The sequence below is a fragment of the Erithacus rubecula genome (genome assembly GCF_903797595.1).
Source record: "Erithacus rubecula genome assembly, chromosome: 2".
Taxonomy (NCBI): Eukaryota; Metazoa; Chordata; class Aves; order Passeriformes; family Muscicapidae; genus Erithacus; species Erithacus rubecula.
Window position 1 is genome coordinate 102,942,743 of NC_136685.1, and position 27,947 is coordinate 102,970,689.

Here is a 27,947-nt window from a genome sequence, read left to right on the forward strand (position 1 = left end):
CCCCCAAGAAGAAACAAAAAGAAAAAAGGAAAGAAATGCATTCCTTACATAACCACCTGCCTTTTCACCTTTGATTTGTATCAAGAGTGCCTCAGATTTTCAATGACCATGAACTAAAGGTCCCAGTCTAACAAAATTAATGTCCGGGTTTTATGCATTTATTTATGTACACACATTCTAAATCTGACTTTATGAAGCAATTGCAAGATCAAGTCAAAAACATACATAGTGGCATGCATATACATATATGAAAGTCATGTATATAGAGCAGAAAGTGTGTATGTTCATGCTTTACTTGTGAGTACATAGCACCTCACAATGAAATTAAACAAAATGAGGAGAGTTAATGCAATGATCTGAGAGAGAAAGAAACCTCACAATTAAGTGCGAGTTTAGAGTGCTGTGGAATGAGCACTCAACAAGTGATGAGTGAAAAATAAAACACCACTTCCTAATGCCCAATTTAGACAACAGCAATATTATAAAATTTATTATTAATATTGCAGCAGCAATATTAAAAGCCTGAGGACAGCAGTGAGTATGACTGGATGCACTAAATCTTAGATTATTTACGTGAATGAAACCAACAGTCATGTTTCTGTATCACCAGCTGAAACAGGAGCATGCCATTAAAGAATCACAGGCTGAACATGTATTTTAAATTAAAAAAAAAAAAGAAAACAGAAAACGCCAAACTGATCACATAGCTGTATCAATTCCTGTAAATAGCAAAATATAATTTATTTATTTTTAACTAACTGCTCGGAAAGAGTAATTAGCAGGATACAATTAGGCAACAACTGAGAAATACTTAAAATCAATCCAGAGACTTCCTGTTTATGATTATTACCCATAAGATTGTATAAAAAGACTGGAGAAAAGGAAGCTGCCACCCTATTTAGCCAAAGAGCAAAATATATATCATATTTTAACAAAAAAGAAACTAGAGTAGAGCACACATTTTAAATACAACCACAGCAGTTTATGTTAAGGGCCCTTTGAAATAAACTGTGCTTATTTATTTATAGAGCTTTCATCATTATATCTCTAGATGCACTACGAAATGAGAAAATCCACTAATTTTCATTAAAAGCTGAATTAAAACTCTGCTGCAACGACAGAAGGTAAAACCAAACAAATACAGAAAGAGAGAGAGGGAGAGAGAGAGGAGAAGCTTTTAAGAATAACTGACCTGTAAAGAAAGAGTTTGCTTGCATAAGAAGTTTGAATAAATTCTATAAAATATGTTAAATTACCGAGAAACCTATTTGCTTTGATCTGATAGAACAAAAAGCTCATGAATAAAAATATTTTGGGCTGAACCAAACACCTTGAAAGGGTTACAGTCTACCCTGAGCTCCTGGCCTACCAATGGAACTATTACAGCTGAGCAGAAAAAAATACATAAATATTAACATTTTAATTGGCTGATGCACTGTCACAGTGGGGGAACTCGTGGATACAGCCCTCTCAAACCCACTCTATTTACAGAGATGAAAAAGAACAGCATGCAAATAGTAAAAGGAGATAAAACACTTTAACAACCCTACAGAATTGCAGCAGCAATCTTCTAGCAAAAAGGGATTAATTAGCAACAAAGGCAAATGGCCATTTGCCTTAAATTATCAGTTCTTCTCGTGGTCATTATTCACCAGGAAAATCTTTGTACCTTCCTAGCCATTATCTACATACCTAGGCTATGACGATGCAGTGTACAAAGCAACTGAAAGCTTTTGAAGATAGCTGAAATCCCAGATGAAGCACATTTGTTCCATGGAGCCATTTGTTGTGAGCACACCCCAATCTGACAAATGCATTTGACATGATACAAGAGCATGCCAGCAGACTGACATAAAAAAAATACAAAATAATAACGCTTATTTTCTTGATGAAAGAATCCTGTCAGTGCTCCTTTCCCAAACTCTTCTTCTCCCTCTCACGGGATGCGTTTCATGTTATGCACACGTCATGCACAAATTTGAACTTTGGATTTAAACCCCTGCTTCACTTGCATTTAAATTATGTAAATATCAAATCCAAGCCCTGTGAAATCCAAAACAGAGAGCATTCTAGTCCTGGTTTAGGACAAAGCAGGCTTGTCTTCTTCCTGCTCCACATTCTGAATGGGCGAATGCAGGGCAAGTCTGGTATTTAAAGTCCTCTGCTGTTATATGCATTGCTACAGGGTGCTCTGCAACTTGTCACATTCCTGCCTCCAGTTCTCTTGTACAACTTTAACTTCTCAGTGTCATTAATATTCATTCGGTAAACTGATGTCAAGTTACTATTAAGAAAGTGCAAAACCTCCTTTCTTGTTTTTTTTTGCTAGAGATTTAACTATCAGAAGATGGCTGGACATGGAGAGTAATGCACCTAAAACACTTCTATGAGAATAAAAATTTATCCCTAGCTAAGGGGAGGGATGTCAAGATACTTGTGTCAGCTGCTCCTTCCTGACACTACTGACTGGATAATCACTGGATTTTTTAGCCAATTAGCTGACAATTAATTGCCAAATAAGGTGGCTGGCTTTGAAAGGACACAACTCCAGGATAAAAGTCAGTCTGTGGTAATTTCTTTTGAGAAAAAACACTTTTTTTGGTCATTATTATAACATAGCATAGATAGAAAAGCAGCAAACCCCAAGTTCAAAACAGAGTCTATGCAACAAAATACAGAAAAACACAGCTTCCTGCTGTGACCATGAACACATGTTCCCCATGCCATAAGAATTGCTTAAAACTCTGCCTACAAAGTGTATCTTGGCAGGGAGCACAGGTAGGTCTGGTCCTCATTTAAGATATGCTGAAATACTTATGGCTATATAGGAATTATTTTGTTCCATGCTTGCAAAAGCCTTAGAAAGAAAATAGTTACACTGGCCCAAAAAAAAAAAAAAAAAAAAAAAAAAAAAAAAAAAGAGACGGAGAGAAGCAAAAGCAGACAGATCTTCTGGGGCAACCAACTTAAACTGGATCTAAATAATACTTCCAAGAGACTGAAAATAACCTCTCCTATGAGTTTGTAATAAAAAAATTACCAATTTACAGTATAGAGCTGAAAGAAACTATGCTCATAATAGGACATGCTAAAAGGTGATGTCTCCTTACCAAATTCTAGCCTAGGAAACAAAATCTTATGGGGGTAAAAATATACAAAATTAAATATATCCTCAAATTAAGGTCAAAGAAATCAAGCCAATGCAGAAATCAGCATGAAACAAGAACATGATTACAGTCAGCAAATCAAGTACAGGAAAAATGAACCATGAGGAAAATAACTAAATACTAGGTGGGAACAGCAGCACACAATACCCAAAAATATCCCCACAGATTACCTAAAGTCATAAGGGGAGGACAAACCTCAGGTCTTGCTCACTTTGCCTCAAAGTACATAAAATCATATGCTTTAATTCCTTGACACAAATGTGAAAGAATGTAAAGAAAAAAGATTGCCATGCAAAATAGAGCACTTCAATTTCAAGTCAAAATTCATGACACATTTTTAAAAGAGTTTATTTTTTCTCAAAATAGCAAGTGCTTTTCTTCACTCCCTCCAAATGCAGGTAATTTTCTTTATAATTTTCATCTTTGCAGTGTTGAACATAATGGAACGAATAATACATGATGCACAAATAAGTTATAATGCTCCATGTAAGTTACTAGCAGTGAGATGCTGAATGTGTGATAAACCTAGATGTGAAATTGAAATATGCCTCCTAATTAAAAATCAATTATTAAAAACAGTAAAGAATGAAAAAGAAAAAAGGCTCACTCACCAAACTCATAATGAAATCCTAGAAACTTCTGAGTTATTTGAAAAGCAGAAAGAAACCTTCAACATCTATATTTAACTAAAGACTCCATTGTGGGTTTCTTGATTTTATGATTAAACAGCTCTGTGAAAAATTGTTTCTGGTATCTTTTGTGCTTTTATCTCTTCATTCCAAATAGTCATGAAAATGAACTGAAGGCATTCACATGAGGAGTGCAAGAAGAAACCATTGCTCTGGCTCTGGGAAACCAAAGTAGAGGGAGGGATAAGCAGCCACCCAAAACCACCAGCCCCTCAACTTGCAAGTGAGTGCACATGTTCACTACAACGTTGCCCATTGGGTTTCTTAGCAGGTCTCTTCAAAAGAATGGTTTTAACACTCAGAAAAAGTAATCTGCAAACATTAGATCAGGATGTGCAAATAGCTATTCCCAATCAATTTGTGTTTAGTTCTGAACAGATGTCAAACAGAACAGCTTAAAAGCAGCTCAGAACGACACCTGTTGCATAAGGTTGGACAAGCGGAAATTTCCAGTTTTCATTTTCTGTAAAAATAAGACATGTATTCATACCTCCAGCAGTGACAGAGAGATTAAATTAACGAGCACTACCAAGGAGATCTGAATCCCATTATTGGAAAAACTACACTGGTATTATGCATTATCATAAATATTCAGCACCTGCAATCAAAAGAAGGCTTTGGTGTTTACGTATATAATAAAGTTTTAATAATTCACTATCAATATTTCACACAGAGTGCTACCATCCCTTTCTTCTGGATAAAAGGAAAAAACACACCCAGAATGTAAAATCCACGACCACTCCACTGGGAATGAAAACATACTTTCTACAGAGAAATACTTGTGGAGAGTACCAAGCTATTTTTCCAAAAGCCAGGGGCTCCACTCTCCATCTGCCCATGGCAGGTGGGTGACTGGCCAAGGCTGCTCTACCTTGTGCATCTCTGAGCAGGATCCAGCCTATAGAGCTCACACACTTTCCCCTTCTCCAAAACATGCATTCCATGGTGCCTGTACAAAATCTAGAGTGCCTCAGCAATGAAATCCTCAGGGTTTTTATTCAGAAAATGTGGAAACCCCAAGTGAGTGTGCTCTGAGGACATCACTGCCCTACCCATGGGCACAAATGCAGCCCCTCAGCCACGAGCAGTCACCCTCTAAGCCATAAAATTGTCAGATTTGCTATTTTACCTGCACCACAAGCAAGAGGGTACACTGGCATCCTTCCACCAGAGATCAAAGGATGTGGGATTGGGGTTCTGGCCATGGGGGCTGCAGCATCCCGTGCCTGGAGGAACCCACTGTGTGCCCAAACCCAACCTCCCACAGCAGCTTCTTCCTCACAGCCCTGAAGACACTGATTCTTAAAATGGCAGTAAAAGCCCCAAAGGCTGTCAGGGCAGGAGTAGGGAGGGGAGGAAAAAGAGAAGGGGCAGCCATCACCTCAGCCTGCCATGAGCGGAGAGAACAGATTTTTAATTGCCACTTTTAACACAAAATACAGAGAAAATCCCAACTTGACCCCCAGCACAGGCTCATCTCAACTGCAGCAGAGGGAGAGCCACATTATCAGCGGCCACACTGAACAGACATCAACTTCTGAAGTACAGTCCAGCTGAATAAATAACATGGAAAGTTAATAGCCAAATCCTTTCAGCAGCAGCAGTGCTCTGGGAACCTGATTGGAATTTGAACATTTGCATTGATTTATATTTTTTCTCGATGTTACCAGCTGGGAGCAAGTGCTGGAGAGGAGGTACAAAACAGCTCTGCAGAAACAGGAACAGCTAGCAAAGGATTACCTCCTAAAGGATTATCTTTTAAACAAAGAAAAATTTGGTATACTGCAAACAACTAACTCCAATCAAAAGAAAGAGATTAATCCAACAGGATTAACAGGTAAGGCTGCCCTGTACTTCAATGTCCTGACACACAGCTAAGAAATGTCAATGGTTTTATTTAGACAGTTTTATTTAGTTGTCAAGCACCTTTTCATAGTCCAAAATAAAAGCTGCCTGTTCAGTTAAAACAAAAGCATTGACGACTTATTCTGCAGCCTCACAAGCAACAGAGATCTCCTGTCTTTTCACAGAGCCCTTTCCTTTACCCTTGCATATGTAAGCTCTGATCACAGTTCTTTTAACTCCTGCCAGGAAGGAAGATTAGCTGCTGCCTGCACTGCTCCTGCACTGTGAAATTTCCAGAACTGAGCTCCCTCTGGGTGGCAGGGGAAGTCACTGAAAACTGTGATCAAACTCTTCATGGGTTCATCTTTCCTGAATTGTTATCACTCATGTAGATTTTATGGCCACAGTAACACCAAAAGTAAAATAGCAACAAACTACTAAAATAAAACAGCATCCATGTATTTGGAAGCAATACAGTGCTATGTACTTGAGATCCCTGCCTTACCAGTAGACATGTCAGTAGCATCTCTGACCTGCACCAAAGATTTGTATTGAAATCTACTATTTTGGCCAACAGAGTAAAGTAAGCAATCAATTTTGAACCATAAAAATATTAAAAAGTACAAAGATAAAGCCCCACTCACAAAAATTACATTTTATTGTGTTTTAATACTTGAACATTTCTGTGAAAATTGTTTAATAATCATACATTTGATATTCCCCTGGGGTAAATTAAAAAGCCTAAATACTCAAAAACACAACACAGCATAAGCCAGTTCAGCAGTTCCTTTATGTATTAGTCAGCCTCATAAACATGTCAGCCCATACTCTGACCTAGAGGTGAAAACAAATTCAGCAGTAGCTGCATATCTTACCTCTTGATGATAGGAAAGATTGTTGACTTCAGTAAATTTTTCCATCTAATAAATTTATATTTCCAAATTTTGAACTTATATTCTCTTATAGCCCACTAACCTCTGCATTGGTCCAGCATATATTTTATGTTTGTTTAAGAATGAATTAAACATTAAACCAAGACTCACCTCCTCCACCTCCAAGAAGGCTGGAATTAGCTGTAAGAAAAACAAAAAGAGAATTGTTGGCATTAAGTTTTGTAAATATACACAAAACCAAAACAGAAGATGTTTCACAAGAGGTTTTCCATTGTTTCAGTAACTTTGCTGCTCTTGCCTCACCCAAAAACATTTAATGCAAAAACAATCACTTATTGTAAATTGCAATCACAATCTTTACCTTTGCAATATCTTTGAAAATGCAAGCTAATAAATAAAACAATAATACAATTACTAAAGCTAATGCATTGAATAGGTTATGAAATTACAATCCTGCATTTAAAATTCTGTAAGCCGTATTCCTTTGTGATTACCAAATTAATTTAAAATTTTCACTGCAGAGAAACTTAAATAGACTTTGATGCAACTTCTGATTATCTCTCCTTGTTTTCTGTGTCGTGGGACCTTTGGGGATGACAATGAGAAATCCTGGTTCCATTGATGTAAAAGGTTTTGTGCAATTGAGCTGGGATTTCCCTCAGCAGGCATAATTGACTCAGCACTGTAACCATCCAGCTACCCAGGCCAGAACTTGATAAATCACTTATGGAAAGCAATTTGCAGACCATGGTGATACAAGATGGTCCTTCAAATTAAGCTAGCACAATTGGAGTCATGCCAAATATTTTCCTTTCACTGCCCAGGCAGAAACAGAAGGAATGTCCAAGCTTCTAAACCGGCCTTTAGATGTGAGGGAAACAAATTCTTGTTGTATCAGAATGTATTTAAAACAAAGTAAGAACACAAAGGAGAGATGGGTATTTCTTATTGTTTCCTGATGAGTGAAGAACAGACACCTCAAACTATGCCCTGCTCCCAGACAAGAGTATACAGCAAGACACACAGAATAAATTAGGTATTCTCTGTATGTTATTGTTTATATCATTTTCCTCTGCTTCTTCAATAGAAGTCTGTAAAAGCAAACTCCCTCCCATTGATTTTTCTTCTTTTCTTGAGACTTTTATATAAAATTGAAAATTATCTTTGTTTTCTTCTTTATCAGATATTCTACAAACACCTTTGACTTAATATGCATTTTCAGCTCGAGTATTTGCAGCCAACTTTCCCTGACACTGCCTTCATCAGAAGGCCAGATTTTTCATCACAGCCAAGATCCACGTTCAAAAATAACTCCACATTACTCAAGCAGAACTTCTACATTAGTCAAAATGCAGTGTTCTTTAAAAAAAAAAAATGCAGCATATCGGACCATACCAAATCAAATCAAACTAATTAACTAAGTTAGTTACTCATCCTAGGATTAGTTGTCCTACAGTCATTGAGGAAGCATCAAAACCAAGACTTGGAGGAATGTTCTCATGCATTTTTCTCATCCAAGTCTGGTTCCAGTACCCTGGAACATTAGATGAAGGAAAATGGGACCAAAAAAAGTCTTTTTTCTGAAACAAAGTAATTTGGAGCCATTCAAAAAGAAGTGCATGTTGGGAAACACAGAAAGGTTGGAGCAACAGGCACAAAATAGAAAACTTTAAAAAACAACAGCATAATTATCTATAAGTGATGACCATCTCTTGGCTATCCTCTGTAAAGTGCTAGCAGGGAACAAATATTGCCATGTATATATTGCCTTTGACAAAGGCATAACGAGGGTAATATTAAATGTCTGCAGACATGTCACAAAGAACATCAATCTTGCTATATTTACCTATTCTTGCCTGACTGAAATTCACTATTAAACAAAGAAACAAATAAAACCAACATGTATTTTTACAGCTGCTTCTGAAGACCTCCTGTAACAGGTAAAATCACTTTCCCTGCAGTAAAAAGTTTATCAGCAAAGTTTCTACCTTCTATAGAAATCAGCAGAGATCGTATCAGAAGAAACTAAAAGGAATGAAGTGTCATCTACTGCCTGCTATTCCAGCTTTTTTTTTTAGCACTACAGAATACACCTACAATTAAACTATTCTAACCCTTACATGAGTCACGTTCTGGGATTTCAGTTACTATGTTTGAGAGACTTGAGACACACAGCTAAAACCTGTTACCAAAGTTTCCACTGCTAAAAAAGTTTCTTCGGATATCCAGCCAACATCCCCATTGCAAACTTTCATTCAATGGCTTCTCAGAGAATTATGTTTCTCTCATTAAGTTTTCCTGACAATGTTCATCTTTCCAAGACTTCCCAAAAACTTCTTAATAACATATAAGTCAGCACCACACACTTCTCTATAGAAACAGTAAAAACAGTTCAAATGGATTTTTGGCTGCAATGCATCTACTACAGCTATTGAAAACACAATAATAATTCACAGACACTTTTTTTTTCTATTTTGCTTGCATAATAGAAGGAAAATCAAACCATTTTCCTATGCTTCCAGGAAAGAACAAGACTGATTTATATTTACAGTTTCTTTTCTAGAAAGATAATGTGTCAAAAAGCAAGAATTTTTATTTTCAGATTTTTCAGACTCTCCCTGAAAAGTTCAATAAAACACATCTTTTTCTGTATTTGGGAAAGCCTTACCACTACAGAAGTAACTTGTCACTTAGCACCTAATGAATCTTGTCCCACCCAGAGGTCAGCACAGCCCCATGGCTGCAATCACATCATGGTGGAGCAGGAATGGCCTCTCCTCTCCGTCCCTCTGTGCTTATCTGCAGCTGCATTTCGTACATCAGTGCTCCCAAACCATCAAGGGTTGGAAAACACTTTGGAACCTGCTCCTGCTCTAGAGGTTCAACTATGGGAAGCTGTATGAGCAACCAGCAGAAGGTCCCAGGAAGCTTTCAACCTCCAAACTTGACAGATACCAAAGTGCCCTGCAGGTTTCACTGCTGCTACTCCTCTCTCAGGGCATGCCCAGCCTTAGGTATGTCCTGAGTTTAATGCTGGCTGAATCATCAGTGCACCCACTAGAATCATCAACTCATTTCCTGCTGTGAGATAGGATTAGGAGGAAGGCAAAACAGGCTCAAATTTTAGAGGGTAGAAATAAACCTTTATCACTAGAAACTATAAGAAAAAGTCATAAGAATCAGAACCGAACTTGCAGAACACTTCTCCTTCCCCCACAACTTCTTTTCTGTCATACTGACAATGTACAGAAACAAATCAGTCAGTTTATCATGTATTTAAAAAATAGTCTTTCACCAATTTACATAGGGAGAGGAAACTCCTCTCTTCAGTCTATGGAGATTCCTCCAGAAGAAAGTTTACTCATGGCATTGATGTTACAGTTATCAGCTGCCCAGGAGAATGGAAATCTGATCACTGTAAAAATCCCCTCCTGACAGTCTGCCCACAACTAGCTGCTTCTCTCAGAAAAAATTACTTCTGTGGGTTGTCTTTAGTGCCAAACCAGCACGGGTAGAACACATTCCACCATGTGCCCCAAGAAGCTGTGGATGCCCCATCCCTGGCACTCTATGATTCTATGATTTTATGACTGCACATTGCAAATCCATCTTGACTAACCCCTTGTCCTTATTTCTCTTTTCCAGAGCTGCACAAGATCCTCAAGTCACAGGAGACTTGGGGTGGGAGGAAACAGGAAGACTGGATTGCTACCAAGTTACCAAGGCAAAGAACAATAAAAGAAAGCAAACAAGAGTAAGAAGAGCTCCAAAGAAATGTGAGTCAAAGCTCCTTGCACCTCATTTCATTCCCCATATCACCCTTTCAAAGTCACCTGCCCAACCTCTCTGAAACTGCCTCCTGAAGAACTACAATCCACAATAGATTCCTGAGCATTAACTCTGACAATCTACTCACAATACAAACTTGAAATATTATTTTAATATATACAGAGTGGTCAGGCAGCCAGCAGACTACAGACTGCCGTGCCAGACTGAAACATAACACACATTGATAGAGCCCTATCCAAAATATCATAGGCAATGGCCCTAGAGAGGCAGCAGAGGTGAGAGTTCATCAAATTTTAAATATTTTTGCCTACACCAGTAGAATAAACTTAAATTTAAAAAAAAAAAGTTAAAGAGCACCATATCTGGGGACCAGTTTCTGAGGTGTCCTTCAAATAGTGGCTTCATGATGACACAAATTACAGCTCTAAAGATGCTGTGCATGACCACTGCTTTAAAAGGAGACATCTCATCTTCACAGTCTGTCTCAGGACAGTGAACAGAAATACATCTACAATTGTTAAGAGTGCTTCCAGCCCTTTAGCTCTGGGTTTCTTTTTAATACAGACATTAGAACCATAGAAAAAAGTGTTTCTATGAAGCTCAGCCTCATCTGTAAGAAAAAACTTGCTCCAAAAAAAAAATCACTTCAATGAAAAAACAATATCTAATCACTAAGGACAATGATTTAGCCCTTAATGAGATGTTTATAGCCCAGATTCAAGCATTTCAAATTACTTAAAGCCTCAATGGACTAGATATATATGCTTTTAACAGCACCAGGACAGCCCTGCTAAAGAAACCTAGTGAGCATTAGTCTGCTGTACCCTGAGAATTCAACTCTTGCTTTAAGAAACTAAATTCTTTCCAAAAAACTAATGTGGGGAGAGAAGGGGGAAAAGTAAAGAAAATAAAATACCTGGAAGGAAAGAATTTAAAGTAAGCTTAGTTCCTCATTATGGAATACCCAGAATGAAAGCTCAGGTTACTAAAATGCACAAATTTTAATGAATATACCAGCACATTTGAAAAATAAGAACTGGACATCAATGTTTTATATATAATATATATATATTTATATATATCTCAGCCTTCTTAATGAGTTACACTGCATCACTTTCCAACATTTTTTTGACTGAACAGGCAGACAAGAAACTCTCGTGTGGTAGTAATATTTTCCTCACTGTTCTCTTTATAACAATATTCTTGCCAAACAGCAAGGTTCTTTGAAATTTAGAGGAAAGCAACTGAATGCTAAAGAACTTCACCTCAAACAAAACTGAAAATTCTCCTGCCAGGACATACAGAAAGTGAAGGATGTGTGTATGGGTTGGTAAAACAGGCATTTGCAAGCAGAGAATTATTTTTCTGCTGTCAGTTCTGACGAATTTAGATAATAGGAAAGATGTGAATAGCAATTTTTGTGATGTCTCTGGAGATAACACACTTTTAGTTTTGTTAACAACATAGCTGAATAACTGATTACTTTTCCTTGGCATATACTCATCTGACAACAGTTTAAGAACATAAATTCTTCTGGGAGCATGTCTTTGTCAAGTATTAATGTCACTAGTAACTTAAATTGACATCTATGTCATGCAGCCATGCATCTGTCAGTATAATAAAAATATACTTTTAAAAGATTAGTTGATATTGTCTGACTTTGGCAGCAGATGTTTGAGCTTATTTTGATGTAAAAAAGATTGAATATTTTTGTCAATACTTTCAAATTGTGAAATTTATTCAAGGAGACATCTTTATAACTGGCAGTATTGTAAGATGCAAGACATTCTATTGCCTCAGACACCATTTTTATTCATCAATAAAACATCATAAGAGGCAGCTGGTGAGCAGAGTAACAGTCATTTATGGAATGGGAAGCTACATTTCTTCTACGTGTTTTGTGAAACACCCTTACCTGTCACTGCATTTTGTTTCATCTTCTCTCAAAAAAACAGAGAGAACAAGGAGGAGGGAGATAACAGCTGCACCTTGTACATCCAAACATTTTTAGCCAGAGATGTGTTTGGGTGCCTTAAAGTAAAAAGTTTTAGCCTAAAAGACCATTAAGTCATTCTGCAGCAGGTATAGTAAATAAAAGTCACCACTCTGTTTAAAATGCACTCCTGCATATGAAGCCACAGCAATCAGGAGAGGTAAAATGACATTATAACAACAGACTGTGCTAGACTGGCAAAGTTATGTCAGTGGCTAATGATGCAAAGCAGAGACTACTGGAAATTAGAAAACCACTAGGCCTACAAAATAAGATTTATTAAAAACATTTACATAACCATACCCCTGAAACAGCTCCAGAATATGGGTGGAACAATTTACAGAAGATTCCTACAAACAAGTGGTTCTTCTCCAGGTTTGCTTACTTTCATCACAACCTGTGACAATTCTCTTCCCCACTCAAATTCTCTACAGAGAACAGATTTAAAAAAAAACAACCTAAGGTTTGCTATCTCTGCAAATAAAGTAGTCATTGTCTCTAATTTCAAGCTTGTAAAGGGTATGTCAGAGGTAGATCAAGGGGGAAAAAAAATAATCAGCATACTAGTAAGTGCTCTGGAGTTGATCCTGTCAAGGAAATTGCCTTCACAGCATTCTGAATTCAATAAGGAAACAATAACTGTCATAAGGTCTCAGTTATTTTTCTTCTTCTAATACATTACCAACTCAATACACAATGTGCATTTATGCAAGAAGGTTATTTTAAAAAGTTATATATTGCATCCATTAAGCTTAATCAGTCATATGCAAAGCATCTCTGAAATCTGATATGAAGACTAAAAAAAAAATTCCACCAAATGCACCAAAAACCCAACTGCAGGCAAGGCAGCATGGGACAGAAATGAGCACACAGCTATCAGGATAACATTTTCAACTTGGCCTAATCAGAGGCATAACTTCAAAACAGAGGGAGCAGAATGACAGAGGTTTTACCCCACAGTGAAATATTGTAATTGCTTTAATGCAGGGTGAAAGAAAATTAAAAGAAATTGAAGCTGACTAAAACATCCTGAGAAAAATCCATAAGAGAAGGTGTTTGGCACAGAGTATTTCCTAAATACTGCTGTATAAACTTCCATAGGGGCTGAAGTTTAGGCTGCAGCTTTAAAAGAAGTCTAAACTTTACAGTAGCCTGAGGACTGCAACAAAATTGCTTCTTGGTGGGGAAGTCAGACAACCACAACAGAAAAAAGTAACTTAAAAGAATATCCCAAAAACCAAATGAACTTGTTTAATTATGGTCCCAAACACAACTACACAAAACATTTCCAGGTGAAGTTTTTGCAAAAACAGCAGTTCAGGCTTTCCCAGTTACCAATGAAATTCACACTTTCCATACCCACTTAGTGGTATTAATTTTCAGCTAGACAGGACCATCTATTGCAAATCAAAACACAAAGTGATGCAGAAGGAGAAGGTTTCCTGCCAGTGTCCCAAGGACAGTTAGAAGAACCTATTTGATGAGGCTGATGTCATCCTCAGGAGGGAGGAGACAACAGACTTGTTGAATCAGAACCTGCAGTTTGAAGAGGAGGAGTCAGAAAAGGCTCAGTGTGGCTGGCCAGCACAGAAGGATCCTTGGCCATGCTTTGTGTGTGCCCCTTTGCAGAAGCCATGCTCATTTCCTCTCATTTCAGGGAACATCAGAAAAGCACAAACCAGGAATAATTGCATTCTAAAACACAGGGTGATAAATTGTCACACACACTACCAGATGATAAAGGGAAAGAGATTAATTAAGATTTCATCCATTTGTGCATCAGTTCGTGGTTTGCTCAGCCACTCAAACGTTGCCTTCTAGATCATGAAGGTATTTAACAACCTAGCTGAGCTGAAATGTAAAGCAACAGGAGCTTCCTTCAGCCCAGAATAATGAGGACAAAAATATTCAGGTCTACTAGAGCCCATTCTTCATCACACAGTTTAGGCCATTTGTGTGGTTTGTAAATGCAACATTAAAGGGAATCAAAGTGCTGCAGTATATAATTAATCCATTTAAGTAGAATCATCATCAATATTTAAAAGCCTATGCAAAATAAAGCAAGACGTGGTCCAAGGCTCTACTAGCACAATTAGCAAAACAGTTTTGGTAGCAATTATTCCAAAATAATTAGTGACATTTGTATAACTCAGGCATCTTTCCAGTATCCCAAAGGAACTAGAATATGTTATCTGGAAAACGGGGGAAATAAAAAAAAAAAAAAAAAGAGCAAAGTTCTTCAAGCTTGTTGCTTTTGTCTTTTCAAAATTACAGCCAGCTGTGAACCTAACAAAGCCTACCTATATCCTATGACCTTTGTGTTCTATTTTTAAGTTTGATAACATAGCTCCAGTACTTACAGTGTAGCTTATCACTAGGTTTCATTTCAATATTTTGCTAGGAAAAAACTGCCTAATATTTGACTTCTCTGAGGAAAATGTCAGATTGCAAAAAGCTGTAATAAAGCAAGTACACTCTGAAAATGAAAACAAAGTTAAAAGGCAAGAAAAATTAACATTTCAGTCCTGAAACATTAACAGTCAGGCTTCAAATCAATTTTTAAAACCCTAATTTGTCATGAACTCAAAGACCACTGCTGAAAAGAAGCTACCTGGGGCCTTGCCCAGCCATTTTTCCATGGGGCAACCAGCAGGAAGAGTTTCCCTGTGGTGCAGGCACATCCCACATTGCTTTACTCCCAGGCAAACCAAGCAAGGGTAGACATTGCTCCAGCTGCAGGGTGACCTCAGTGGGTGTATTTTCAAGTCAAAATAGTACATGTCCACACCACTTTTTTCTTAGGATAGTAGCACTCATGAACAATTCAGTTTCAAACAAAAAAAAAAAAGAAAAGAAAAAAAAGGGACATCTGATGTCCTACAAAACAGAAACAGTCCTGCTGTTTTGGTTTGGTATGGTTTGGTTTTTTTCAGCTACACAGACAAGACTTCACTTGCAACTTTTGCCTCCAAGTTAGAGGAAGGCAAGCTGTTATTGCAGTGTTTTTGCAAGAGGAGCCTGGAAGGAAGATTTTGACAATGAATTACAAGCTCCTGCAAGCAACTAGCACAGACTTGTAGGAGCTGAAGAGTCTGCAAAGCACTGAAGTCAACTTTAAAATGTGTCCAACTGGGTGAGTGTAACATGCTCTGCACATGATCATGTTGCATCACCTCTCTAATGATCCTTTCTTTATATAGACTGAAATTAGAAGCAGCTCCCACTGAGGTCAGTGGGAGCCACATTACAGAAGAAACCTGGTTATGTATTTTAATGTCATGGGGTGTTGTTTTCAAACACAGGCCCAAACTGTTCCTACAGGGCTAAATATTTATATAACAACAGTCATGTACTCCTTTGTAAGGGGAAGTGGAACTTAACAACCTCAGTATTTCAGTCAAACCAGGAATAATGCATTATGATAAAATATGGACTGGACATCATACAGTGCCTCTAAGAATATTGTCCAAAATATTTCTGTATACTGCTGTCAAATATACTATCCATACTTGATCTTAACTGTCTGTTTCAAAAAGTTATAGCCTAAAAAAATCTGGAGAAGACCATAAAGACAGTAAGAATAAAGTGTAGCCATCAACTTACTCTATCAGAGACATCAGAAACTGTCCCTTTTATGATAAAAGTAAGTCAGCTTAGTCAGATCGATCATACTCTCCATTTCATTGCTCTTGGAATGTACAGTCCATGACACATCTTAAAATGGAGAAACATAAACCAAAGTTTGAAAAAAAATACACTAAAAAATACTGTTAGTGTATCATTTTCACAGTCCCTGAAAACTTTAAAAACTCTATTCAGGAACTTTAAAGAAAAGGAAAATCACAAATAATCAAAATGATGGGAAGGCCTGAAGATATTTTCAAAGGCATGACAGAGCCAAGAGCCCAGATGAAATCCCTGGCAATGACAGATTTTAGATTATGTGGGACAATTCTTTGTTCCTGTCAGCTTGTGGAGGGTTTCTAATCTTTCCTAGCTGCAGATGCTCACAGTTTGTGATTTATCCCAAAAACCATCAGATCGAGCCGTGCTCTGTGGTTACTTCCCTAGCAAACAGTGCCCTGCATCCCATTTCCCTGGCCATCACCTGTGTACCTGCTCTTTGTGGCCACAAAAAAAAAGCAGGGAGTCAGTATGTTATACTCTTTAACACTAAGGTTACAGGCACTTCTTAATGATAAAAGAGAATAAAGCTATTATCAAAAAAATTGTAGTAAACAGGCAATGTTGTTATAAGGTTGTGCATTCCAGCAGGTAATATCTGGCAGAAGCAGCATTGAGGCTTTGATGAAAAATTCACTGAAGTTATGCTGGACAAGGAGCCTTCATTTTCTGTGAAGCACAACAGGAGGACAGGATGTCACACTGTCAATGCTGATAATGCTGTGCAGACAGAAAAATAATCATCAAGTAGCAACTCCTAATCAATAACTTCATTACATAGGCACCAGTGGGTCATCCTTAGAATTTCATGTCCTTGCTTCCTGCTAGTTCCACTGGTCAGTTTAGATATGGAAATGCTGCCTGTATCAAGCAGGACTCATGCTACCTTGTCATGCAGGGCCATTCCCAGTTAGGCAACATATTTCCATAGCCTAGATCAGCAGATCTAGGATGCAGAGCACGTGTGGAAGGACTGATTTCCCTACACAGCCGATGATGACAGGCAGGCAGTGTCCGGTGGCAACGTGGGACCTCTGTGTTTTGTGAACCCAAGATAGATGATGTGAATGCATCCTCTGGTGGCAAAGATGCTTGTGGTTAATTTACCACCATCACCACAAGCACTTCCACCACAAATCCTTTCAGACATAACCGCTACCCAAAACCGCAAGAACTGCTCATACTCGCTATTTTTACTTTTTTTTTTTCCATTGCTTCTAGTCACAGTTTGCCCACTAATTCAAGAGCAGTATCAGCACGTAAAACAAGTAATAGAACAGATTTGCCCCTTTGCATGGGCCACAACCCAATCACAAGCTATTTTTGTGTAGCCTACAAAGTATTCTCACTCAGAGTCTCAATAAAAAGGACTGTGGCTCCTGAATCAGAGCTCAGAACTGAGTAAAGGAAAGAAAAATCCTACAAACAATTTCTACAGATAAATAAACCAAAGATAAATTGGGGAAAGCTGATTAATTACTTCAAAGTATGCTGTTCCTTTTTTGTGCTGCTACTGAGCATTTTTAAAGTGCTGTTTAAATAAGGACTTTTATGCTTTTGGATTACCAATCTTTCTGTGAGGCAAAAAGGGAGACAAATACATGTAGCTCAAAAACTCTGCTGGGATGAACAATGGTTCACAAACCACACTGGTCCAAGTTGAGTCATTTTTCTCCAAAATGTTGCAATATATGCAGTCCACCTAGAGCAAATTTCTAATGCCTTGCTGTCAATGAGACAATATTTTAATGAGTTATTTTTCCTTCTATACTTCACCTCAAAGAAAAATAAAGATCTTAAGAACCTCCAAGCTGTCACCTAGGCCATTTGAAACCAGGATTAGTATGTAACTCCCAGTGGTCTATTTCACGTCTAAGAAATACAAACAAGGATCTGTGCACATCTGATCTGTGCACAGCAAACACTTAATTTCACTATTCTAATACTGCTAGAGTGATTTATGAGGCAGCTGAGTAATTCTGAAAAATGTACTAAGAAAACAAAGACAAAATCAGGCAGAGTACAAACATTGTTTATATGAATACAAAGACCAGTAATGTCAAAGGACATCTCAGGCATCTTATGCCATACATATGCACATCTGTGAGGCAGGTAAAGTATGTTTTTATAGCTGTTCAGAAAAGAAAAGATGAATCATCTTTTATAGCTCTATATAAAATTACTTTTCTAGTGGCAATTAATAGAGAGAGGCCCCAGAACACCAGTCACATGCTCTAACCATCAGGGAGAAATAAATTATATGACAAAAAAACCCCAAACTTTATTGAATATGGAGAATTCTGTTTTCTTTCAAAAAGCAGCCACATCAATCACACATTCTATATGCACATTAGCAAAGAGATGGCTTGGTGGAGCTGGAGGATCTGCTGTCCCCAAAGCATCAGGAAGGGAAACTGCAGTCAAAATCCCACGTGATTAAACACCCTGCATACATTTATGGTCATTATTTGCAGGAAAAGGTGTCCTGTTAATTTATCTCACATAATGCTGGTACCATTCCTACCAGTATGTATAGAACCCACCAGTCCCAAAATGTTACCAGAGGATGTTAAAGGCAGCAAAATCCACAGTGATCTGGCTGGAATAAGGGACTGCACTGGAGCAAGCTCTTTTCTTCCCCCAAAGTCTCAGGCAGTCTTTTCTTTATACTTCAAACAAATTAAATCTACTGCAATTAATGATTATAGTTTTTCCTTCAATCAGCCCATACTCCTCTAGGAAATTAACTTAGCTATTAAAAGCCTAAAGGCTGGAAAGGAACCTAGTTAGATGAGTTTTACCTCCTCTGTATTGCCTGTGTAATCAAATGCAGTTTCCCCACCAGTTTAATTCTAATCAGTTTAATTACTGAAAATTACAATGAAAAAAAAACCCCTTAATTCTTACACTAGAACAAAAGAGAAAAACTACACATGGTAGCAGAAGAGAACTGGGTGACAACACTCTGATACTGCAAGAGCAAGAGAAAATGACCAGAAATAAAGACAAATTCCAATATTCCTTAGACAACAGCTATCAGACTGGGGAGGTGGAAACAGCAAGCTACAAGCCAAGAATAAAACTCAGCACAGACTACTTCCAAGGTGTGAAGTTGTGGGGAGAGTTTATTACTTCAATATTGCAACACCTTGATTACACAGGGCTTGTGTAGATCCACTGAGTCTTAATCTGTATTTTCTATCCAGTCTTTTGGGCCTATATAAAAGTCTTTTTGCTGTAATAAAGAAATAGTGAGATGAAAGGTGTCTTAAGCAAGTCTTTTGGACACACATGGCACCATACAGATACATTTAGAGAGAAAGCATGTTTCCTTCACTTGATTAACACAGCAAAAATAGTTGTTGCTGTTATTAAATGACACATATAAAAAAATTATTTCATGGTATGTTACTCAGAGCAATGAAAGGCAATGTCTTGCCTTTATTTCTTCTGGAATACCCAAAACATAAACCAAATCCATTCATATATTGCATCTATTTCCCATTATCTCCTCCATTTGTCCATAATGGCTTTGCTCTCTACTACACAATTCTAAGGACCTCAATCAAGGCCACTTTAAATCTTCTCCATCCAGATGACTAATCCCAGTAACCCCATTTAAACTGCTAGTTTACATTCTACTAATACTGCACAGCCATCTGATCTGTGCAAGGAAGGGGTAGGAGCAGACTGGTGACTCTTATTGGAAGATATTGCAATCTTTGTGCAAGCAGAACTGCCATAAATCAAGTATTAGTGCTAGCAAAACAGATAGTGGCATTTAAAAGTCTAAAAATATTGGAACAAGTATTTCATTTTTGCTGAATTCACCTATCATGTGCATGGCAGAAAAGAGAAATTGTCTCATCACAAAAAATGCAATCCTTCTCCAAAAAGGAAACTTGTAAAATCCAAGGCAAGTTTTTAACTAATAATGTGCATAATCTTTTAATAATGGAGACTGGGGGGATCCAGAGGGTAGAGAAAATACCACAGAAGCATTCATAAGCATCCTGGAATATGCAGAAACACAGAAAGGTGAACTATACAGACCTTACCAACCATGCATGCCCCTAGAGAAATATGTTGTGTCTCATAAAAAGGCCACTTCGCTGCAAGACAACACACATGATTTTCACAAAGCCCCCTTCTGTGCCAAGATGTCTGTAGCCTTGAATTCTTTAAAAAGTCCCTTACTTTGTAAAGAGCTGCAGAAAGCAGCAGTATCTCTCTGAGCAAACACACATCAAGGCTTTGTCTGTGTCTACAGGGCTCTCCTGGAGGGACTATTTAATCAAGGTTGAGATAGGAACTCTAAGGTGGAGAAGCCTCATACTTTTGGTAAAGGCAAGTCATTTATTCACCACTTCTTTCCTAAAATGCCTAGCCCTAAACATTTTAAAGGCTGTAATGGGATCAAGCATATCTAAAAGAACAATAAATCTCACTCAAAGTTCAAAACAAGTTCTAGACTTAGATAAGATGTCTGCATATATCCTTACACACTCACAATTGTTTTACCCCATCAGTTAAGAGGGCATTTGACAAAACCTTTTCCCAAGGTTTTCCTAGACTTTCTTCTCTTAGAAGATGGGGAAAGCTGCAGAGATACCTTGAAATTCCTGAAGGTTCTGACTTTTGAAGCACTCATTAAGCCTGAAGTGAATAAAATGGGGAAAGAACTTCAATATCCCAGAAGCATGCACCTACTAGCAGTAACTCCTTACTAGTTGATGGCTATTTTTTGCTCCATTCATGCTAAAATTTGTTTTTTCTCTGCCAGATCAGCAGTTAGAAAACAGAGGAAGAGAGGAACAGAGAAGAAATAAAAAGCAAATAACACAACAAAAAGAAAACTAAAAAAAAAAAAACAAACAAAACAACCAAAGAAGCAAACAAGAACCCCCCAGAAATCACAAACACACCAAAAAAAGAAAAAAAAAAGATATTCAAGAAACAATAAGAAAGCATACAAAGGCAAGATCATAAAGGATCACAAAGTAAGATTTGCAAGAACTGTCTCTGTTTTTCCCCCCCAGAAGATACACCAATGTAGCTATACTTTAAATTCACATTATGCCTTTTTTTTAAAGAACTGTGGTTATAAAAGCTGCAACAAGGCCTACAAGAAGCAACACAAAAAGCAGTTGTATGTGTTACTGGGGGATACTCCCACCTTCAGCACAGGCCCCTTTAGTGTAACAAACTGATGAAAACTCCACATCAATGCTTCTCACATGGCAAGATCAGACAACTGCTAAAAAGGCAATTGCATGATGTGTTCCTGCATTGCTACTTAAAAATTAATATTTAAGAGAATAAAATTGTATTTGCTTGAGGCATCTAAGATAGTTCTTTCAAACAAAGCAAAAGAAGCTGAACTGGAATTGAAAGAGTCCGTGTTAATTTATGGGATATGAACATCTATCACTGCCATTTGAGTGAAGCTGAGATTTGAAGTGTATAATGTCTGGTGCACAGAACAGCCCTTCAGAAAGAAAAATTCACCTGCTGGTGGGCCCAGAGTATCCTTGAGAAGAATGAATGCACTTAACCTGCTTTTCCTAGAGGAAATGCATTCTAGAGGATGTCCTTTTGGAGCTCTGAGTACCTTTCATATAACCTACAAAGCTCCCATGGGATCCAGCCAAAGCTCAGAGTTGCATGGAAAGCTCTCATGCCACAACTGCCCCGTGGGTCACCACTGACTAAACAGCCAGGCTTAAAGAGATTAAATTCCCTAATCTGAGAAATACTGTTGAAGCAGAAGACTGGATAAGTCCTAAGCATAGTTTCAGAAAACAAATCTTGCAGCTCAGCAATTCCACTTTTAATGGTAATGGATGTTACAACAGCTCCACAGTGAATTCATATTTAAAATAGAAATAAGTCCCCTCTTACATCCTCCAAAACATCCATCACTGTAACTTCAGCCTTTTCATAATTTAAATGAATAATCTTCAGTGCCTAAGTACATCTTTAGTCTGTTTTGACAGACAAAATTAATACCTCTTTCAGTTACTGTTGGAAAGCACTAGAAGTCCCAGTCATCAGATGCTTTGACCTCCCTCTCCCAGCCAGTTGTTCATGCTGTCAGCCAACTTTCACAAGTCTCTGTCCTCAGCAGCCTCACCAGGAGCAGCCCAGCCCAACCAAACCCAGCCCAGCTAAACCCAGCAGTCCCATGGGAGCCAGGCCAGGATGAGCAACACTGGCACAGATCCTTTGCTTATTTATTTAAGGGGAGTTTGTGTGATTCCTGGGGCTGTCCTGTGCAGCCAGCAGCTGGACTTTGATGATTCTAGTGGGTCCCTTCCTACTCAGAACAGTTCTGTGCATTCTAGTTAATTTTAGTCTATGCACAATTTCTGTCTTGGAACTTTTGACCTATACTGAGCCCTGAGATCCAGTGAAGGGGAGGGGGGAAAAAAACCACTACCCTGGAAAGGCTCAATTCTCTGCTTTCCCAAGTCTATCCAACTCCCCAGTCACAAACTGCTTTCCTAACCAGTAAAAGAAAATGAGTGCAGGAAGAGCAGAAATGTTTTGATACTGTTGCCATGGTGTACAAGTATTATTCCATACAGGAACTTTCACTATGTTTGTCATCAAAATCATATTCAACAGGTAAAGGAGAAGTACAGGCATGGCAGGCATCAGACCCTGACAGCCTTGAGCAGGGCTGATAAAGACCCAGCCAGCTGGAACTGAATTGTGCATTACTTCTCAGGGTAATTGATAACATGGTAAAATTTGTAATACTGGAAGCTGGTAATATTAATATAAACAGGTTTTACCAATATTAATGAAGGTGTTTGGTAAATGCATTAAGAATGCTTTATTAGCATAATCTATTTAATAATGGATTACAATCATTTATGAATGGTACTGAATTCACATGTGAAAGAATTTCTTAAAAAATACAGTGAAAAAGGATGGTATGTTCCACTTCAACACTGTTTAAAAAACTCACCAGAAGGAACAAAATCCATGAGAAAAGATGCAAGACCATGTTTATTCATTTAATATCTTAGTATGAAAATTGTAAGAAAACTTGCTGCATCCCAAGGAAATATTTTTTAAAAACTACAATATTTCTTTTTCTTACCCAAGAAAAATGTTGAGAATTTACACAGCTACAGTTAAAAAAGCTGTAACTATAAATTCTGTATAGTGTTATCTACTTCTTAAATTCAAACTGAAAAAATATTAATTTATTTTGGTGACAAAGAAAACTAATAAAACATGCAGCACCTTTAAACAGAAACACATTTTTCCTCTGATATTCCTTACTTCTTTCTTTCATTTTATTCTTTTTATAAATGGCTGCATAGGTATCTCTAGAACATAGTGTTGAGATACTTTTATTACTATTCAACTGCCTAATGATTTTACTTTCCATGATTTACACTTGGAATAGTGTAATAGCAAATACACATAATGACAAAAAATGTTTGCTAAACTGGCCAACTGCAACTAATGCTGCTGAAACCACATGGCCAGAAAGCAAATTGGGAATTGGTAAATGACAGTGCTTGGAAGATTAGATTTCACAGGATGTTCACAAATAATTTAGCATAATGTGCTGCTCTCCTTGGTTCCCCAGGTAGCTATCAGTCTTTCTAGAAAGCAAGGGGGATGTAGCCACTGAACTCCCCATCCTCTTTCCACTGACTGTATGTGCAGTATGGATCCAGTTACCTACAGGCTTTACCATGCACATTCAGGGCTGGAAATCTGCACTCTGGAGAAGATTAAGAGAGCAGCTGGGAGCCATTTTCAAGATCTTGAAGCATAAGAGGCCCCAGTGGTTTGGGAGCAGATCAACACATTCAGTTTGGTACGGTACAAAGGGAGTCCAGGCTTTCTGCCACAGTAACACACACACAAAGGCAGAGTTAGAACTGCAGTGAGTCCTTGGCAGAAGCACACAGCAGGTACAGTGGGAGCATTCCAGCACTCCAGATACTGTCACAAGTAGAAATGCATCAGACACCAACTCTGACCAGGTCTGCCCCCACTAACACAAGGTAAAGTCAGCTTGTAGGAACATTAAGTTAGCAGCTGTACTTTCACATTGCTCATGACACCTCTCTGTTCTGAGACTCCTGTGAGAGATTGTCTTCTACAACCATTTCACCCTTCCATGACTGCAGTTATGTATAAATAAAGACAGGTGCCAAGAACTCCACTACCTGTAGTATTTAATTGAAAGCAACCCTTGTGAACTGCTACTTCTGAGCAAAGAAATAATCTTGAGCCCAAATAAGGCATTGTTATCAGGGGCAATAAGCACTATTTGTCTTAGATGTTCTACCAGAGACAAAGATAATGTCTCCACAATTTTCTTTCATCTTGTCTCAGCTCTCAAATCCCACTCATGGTTTCCCTGCCCCTTGACCTAATCCCTACATTTCTCCCCCTCTCCAAGGCTGTACCTATGACATTTTCTCACAACCACATTGTCTACAGGTATTTCTCCTTTCTTTACTTCCTCTCTCAGCTGCTTTCTACCTCCCCAGGTTTGTGCTGCCCAAGCAGTTTATTTTCCTACACCCCTCTGCCCCCCCTCATTGCTCTCCGAGCTGCCCTCTGCCCATTTGCTATCCAGCTCTCCACTGCAGGATGACATTTTGCCTTTCGGTTTCAGCGCATGCAGTTTCCACTAACTGGATTAAAGGGACTTAAATTAGAAAAAAGGCAAATATGTAAACAAGCAGCTATAAGTGCCTAATGCAGTTTTCATTCAAGCAGCATGCATGTTTGAGAAAGCAACTTTTTTTTTTAATTGCCCTGATAAATGTTGCCTGAAACTTCCCTTATTTTCTGTCTTTCAGGGTCATCCTTCAATAAAGACACCTCAACACACTCCTGGGGTAAGTAAAAAAAAATTCAAATCCAAATTAATTTATCAGGGCTTTCTCTTGAGAGGGAATGCAGCTGCTAACTGGAAAACCTTATCTGACAACCTGGGAGTTAAAAGGTCACAGGAGATTAGGAAGTAGTTGATTGAAGAATAGCCATTATCTTTTCCTATGCATTATGGTAATTTCTTTCTATCAAAATCAAAGCCCTTAAGAATATTTTACAGGACGCCATACCAATCACTTAAAATTTGTCCCATGGAGTCTTATAAATGTTGGCAATATAATTATGAAACTGCAAACAGAGATGTGTTGTGGAATCATACTATTTGCTGAAAAACAAGTATGTAGGACATAAATGTATATTTACACTCAAGATCAGACATTAAGGCATTTTTCAACAACAACTCAGACAATATAAGCAAAAAAGTTTCACTTACCAAGACTCATCACAAATATTGAATTATTAAACAAACAAATTGGATATTGAATACCAAGCATTACCACACATAGAAAAAACCCTTGCTTCCCTCGAGACTGGACAATTTAATCAGCCTACAGGATAGAAATACTGGAAAAGTGAAATTTAGTGCTCAGTGAGTACTATTTTAACCTTCCTGTTTCAGCAAGATTTAAGATTTGTCTCAGAAGAGTTATCACTTCTCAAATTAACTTTACTCTCCCCCATCCTTTCTTCAACTTGTTTGTGCAATTAGCAACAAATAAAGCTGCAAAATCCTGTATTGAAATTACATTTCCACTGTAGTAGGTCAAATAACAACTCTCCTCCAGCAATCAGCTAAAAACTAACTTTTAGATTAAAGTCTCAAGTTTTTTTACTTACAACCATTTGTCTTGATTTTATCCCATATTTTCATGATGGAATGCCGATGGCAACTTCTAGGTACTAGCCACAGAAGCAGACAGTGGAAACCAGAATTAACGATGGAATTGGAGGCTTCACTACATAAATTAACCTGCCAGTGTCCTGCCACCTGCTCTACAGCAAATCCTCAGGGTGAAGTTGGGCTCTGTAACTCTGTACAGCTAAGATTTTAAGTGATGTTTAAACCAGAAGTCTGTAATACATCATCTGGAAAGCAGAGACTGAGCAGGTATATTTGAAAAATAATTTCATCCAACAGTCCTTAAATAGGAAGGTAAAGCAAAGAGCACTTAACAGTGCAGAAAACAGAGTTTATCTCCATGAAGAAATATGGTCTCTTCAGCCACTCTAAACTATCTCCAAATGCCACAGGAGATCTGGTGTGTGGATGTCAGTAAAGCTTGGATACTCCTGGGCTCAGGAGCTATTCTGAAGTAAATCACGAGCAGGTCTTACTAAGAGGAGTTTAAAAATTGTGATTATGGGAGAAGCACTCTGTCTTGAAAAGCAAGGGCTCAGTTCAACTGCACCAAAGTAGTTTTACTTCTGAGTGGACATAAAATAGCTATTTTCTCCACAATGGGGAGAATAAAGATATTTTCCCCTTATTTGTTCAGAAATAAAATTGTTGGGATACTCTCCACAAAATGCCACTTTGTGAGAAAAACGAGACAGATTGGGAACACCTTACACAAAGTGGAAAACTCAGAATTTCAACACATGGCACAACTTTCCAGCTGCTGACAGGCAAGTCATGGAACAGCATGAGCTAACTCCTGCTTTCCACAGCAGTGTCAGCCCTCACCAAGTAACCACGGCACGGGGGACAGTACAGAAGTCATATTTACACAGCCTTTGGCTTGTTTTCTCCCTGCAGGATTTTGCAGACCCGAGTCACTCCTTTATAAAGTTCAGTCCTTCCCCAGCACTACCCTCTAATGGCAATTGGTCCCTTGGTAGGGTTTGTGTGCTGCCCATCAGAATGTGGAAGAGGTGATCAAAGATCTCAAAACCAAAAAGACAAAATATTGGCAAACTCACTTATTCATCCTGTTATCTCCTTAATTTTATTATTTTTACATAGCAAATCCCAAGTACCCTGACCTCTGAAACATCAACAATGCTCAGAACCACAAAGAGCCATAATGGGGAATAAGCCACACATAAAAACATTATCAGGGAAAGATTCACCCAACTTTCAGCTCCACCTGCTCCAAAAAGCACCAGGTTTAGTCAAATCTACAGAGAAATTATTTTCACCTGAGTTCCAGGACTGCTGGGAAAAAAAATGTTGTAAAAGTTCAACTGTAGTCATTTTTGCTGTTGTTCTTGTTTTACAGTATTAAAAGGGGAAACCCTTTGGAGTACTTGAAGCACACCATCAGTGCCCATTTAACAAACACAAAAAGATGACACTTGCATCTGGCAACAGCAATGAAACAACCTCAGTGGTTTTAAACAAAGGTTAAATAACTGGGAAGAAATAGCAGAGCAATCACTAAACACAGCCCTTTACACATAAAACAGCAGACAATAGAAAGCATTAGCTGGGTGAATTCCTGGCTGATATATTGACTCTCAAAAAGCAAGACTTTAAAGGCTATGAATTTCTAAACCACTGCTTCCCAGAGGCTTAGAAGGTCAAGGACCATTTCTCTTAATACTATCACAACAGCCTCATCCTTGTCAATGGAAAACCTGCTGGTTCACTGGTCAGCCTAATGAAGAGATGGTCAGGCTAGGCCCACTTTTCCAGAAAGAAAAAATATTGTGGGCCAAAATAGGGTGTTTGGTGGTTTTGTTGGGTTTCTTTATTTAGATGGAGATAAAGTGAAGGCACATTTCTTTGGGTTGCTTAACCAAGAAACAATCATATGCTAATATCTTCTCAGGCAATTCCAAAAGGAATATAACTTCTAAATTTGCAAGCATCTTTGCCTTAGCAGCCATGCCAGCCTTCTTAGGAAATGCTACTGCATATGTTGGTTGGTTTGTTTTGCTGTTTTTCTTTCTCCTTTGACAAGGTGAGACACTTCTTACTCCAAGGCAGATACTCCTTCCTTCTATACCTGGGGTACTAAATTGCACCCAGAGATATATTCCAGAAGCTATGCCCATAACAGTGGTCAAAAGCTTG

The 27,947-nt window shown here is 38.1% G+C and overlaps 1 protein-coding gene across 7 annotated transcripts in view; it reads right to left on the bottom strand.

Annotated features, from left to right (window-relative positions):
- Positions 1-27,947, bottom strand: part of MACROD2 (mono-ADP ribosylhydrolase 2) — a 432,938-nt gene that overhangs the window by 245,828 nt on the left and 159,163 nt on the right. For all 7 annotated transcript variants that reach the window (XM_079332084.1, XM_079332080.1, XM_079332082.1 and 4 more), the window contains exon 4: positions 6,745-6,774. In XM_079332084.1, the coding sequence (XP_079188210.1) occupies positions 6,745-6,774 (30 nt within the window). The remainder of the gene's footprint in view (positions 1-6,744; positions 6,775-27,947) is intronic.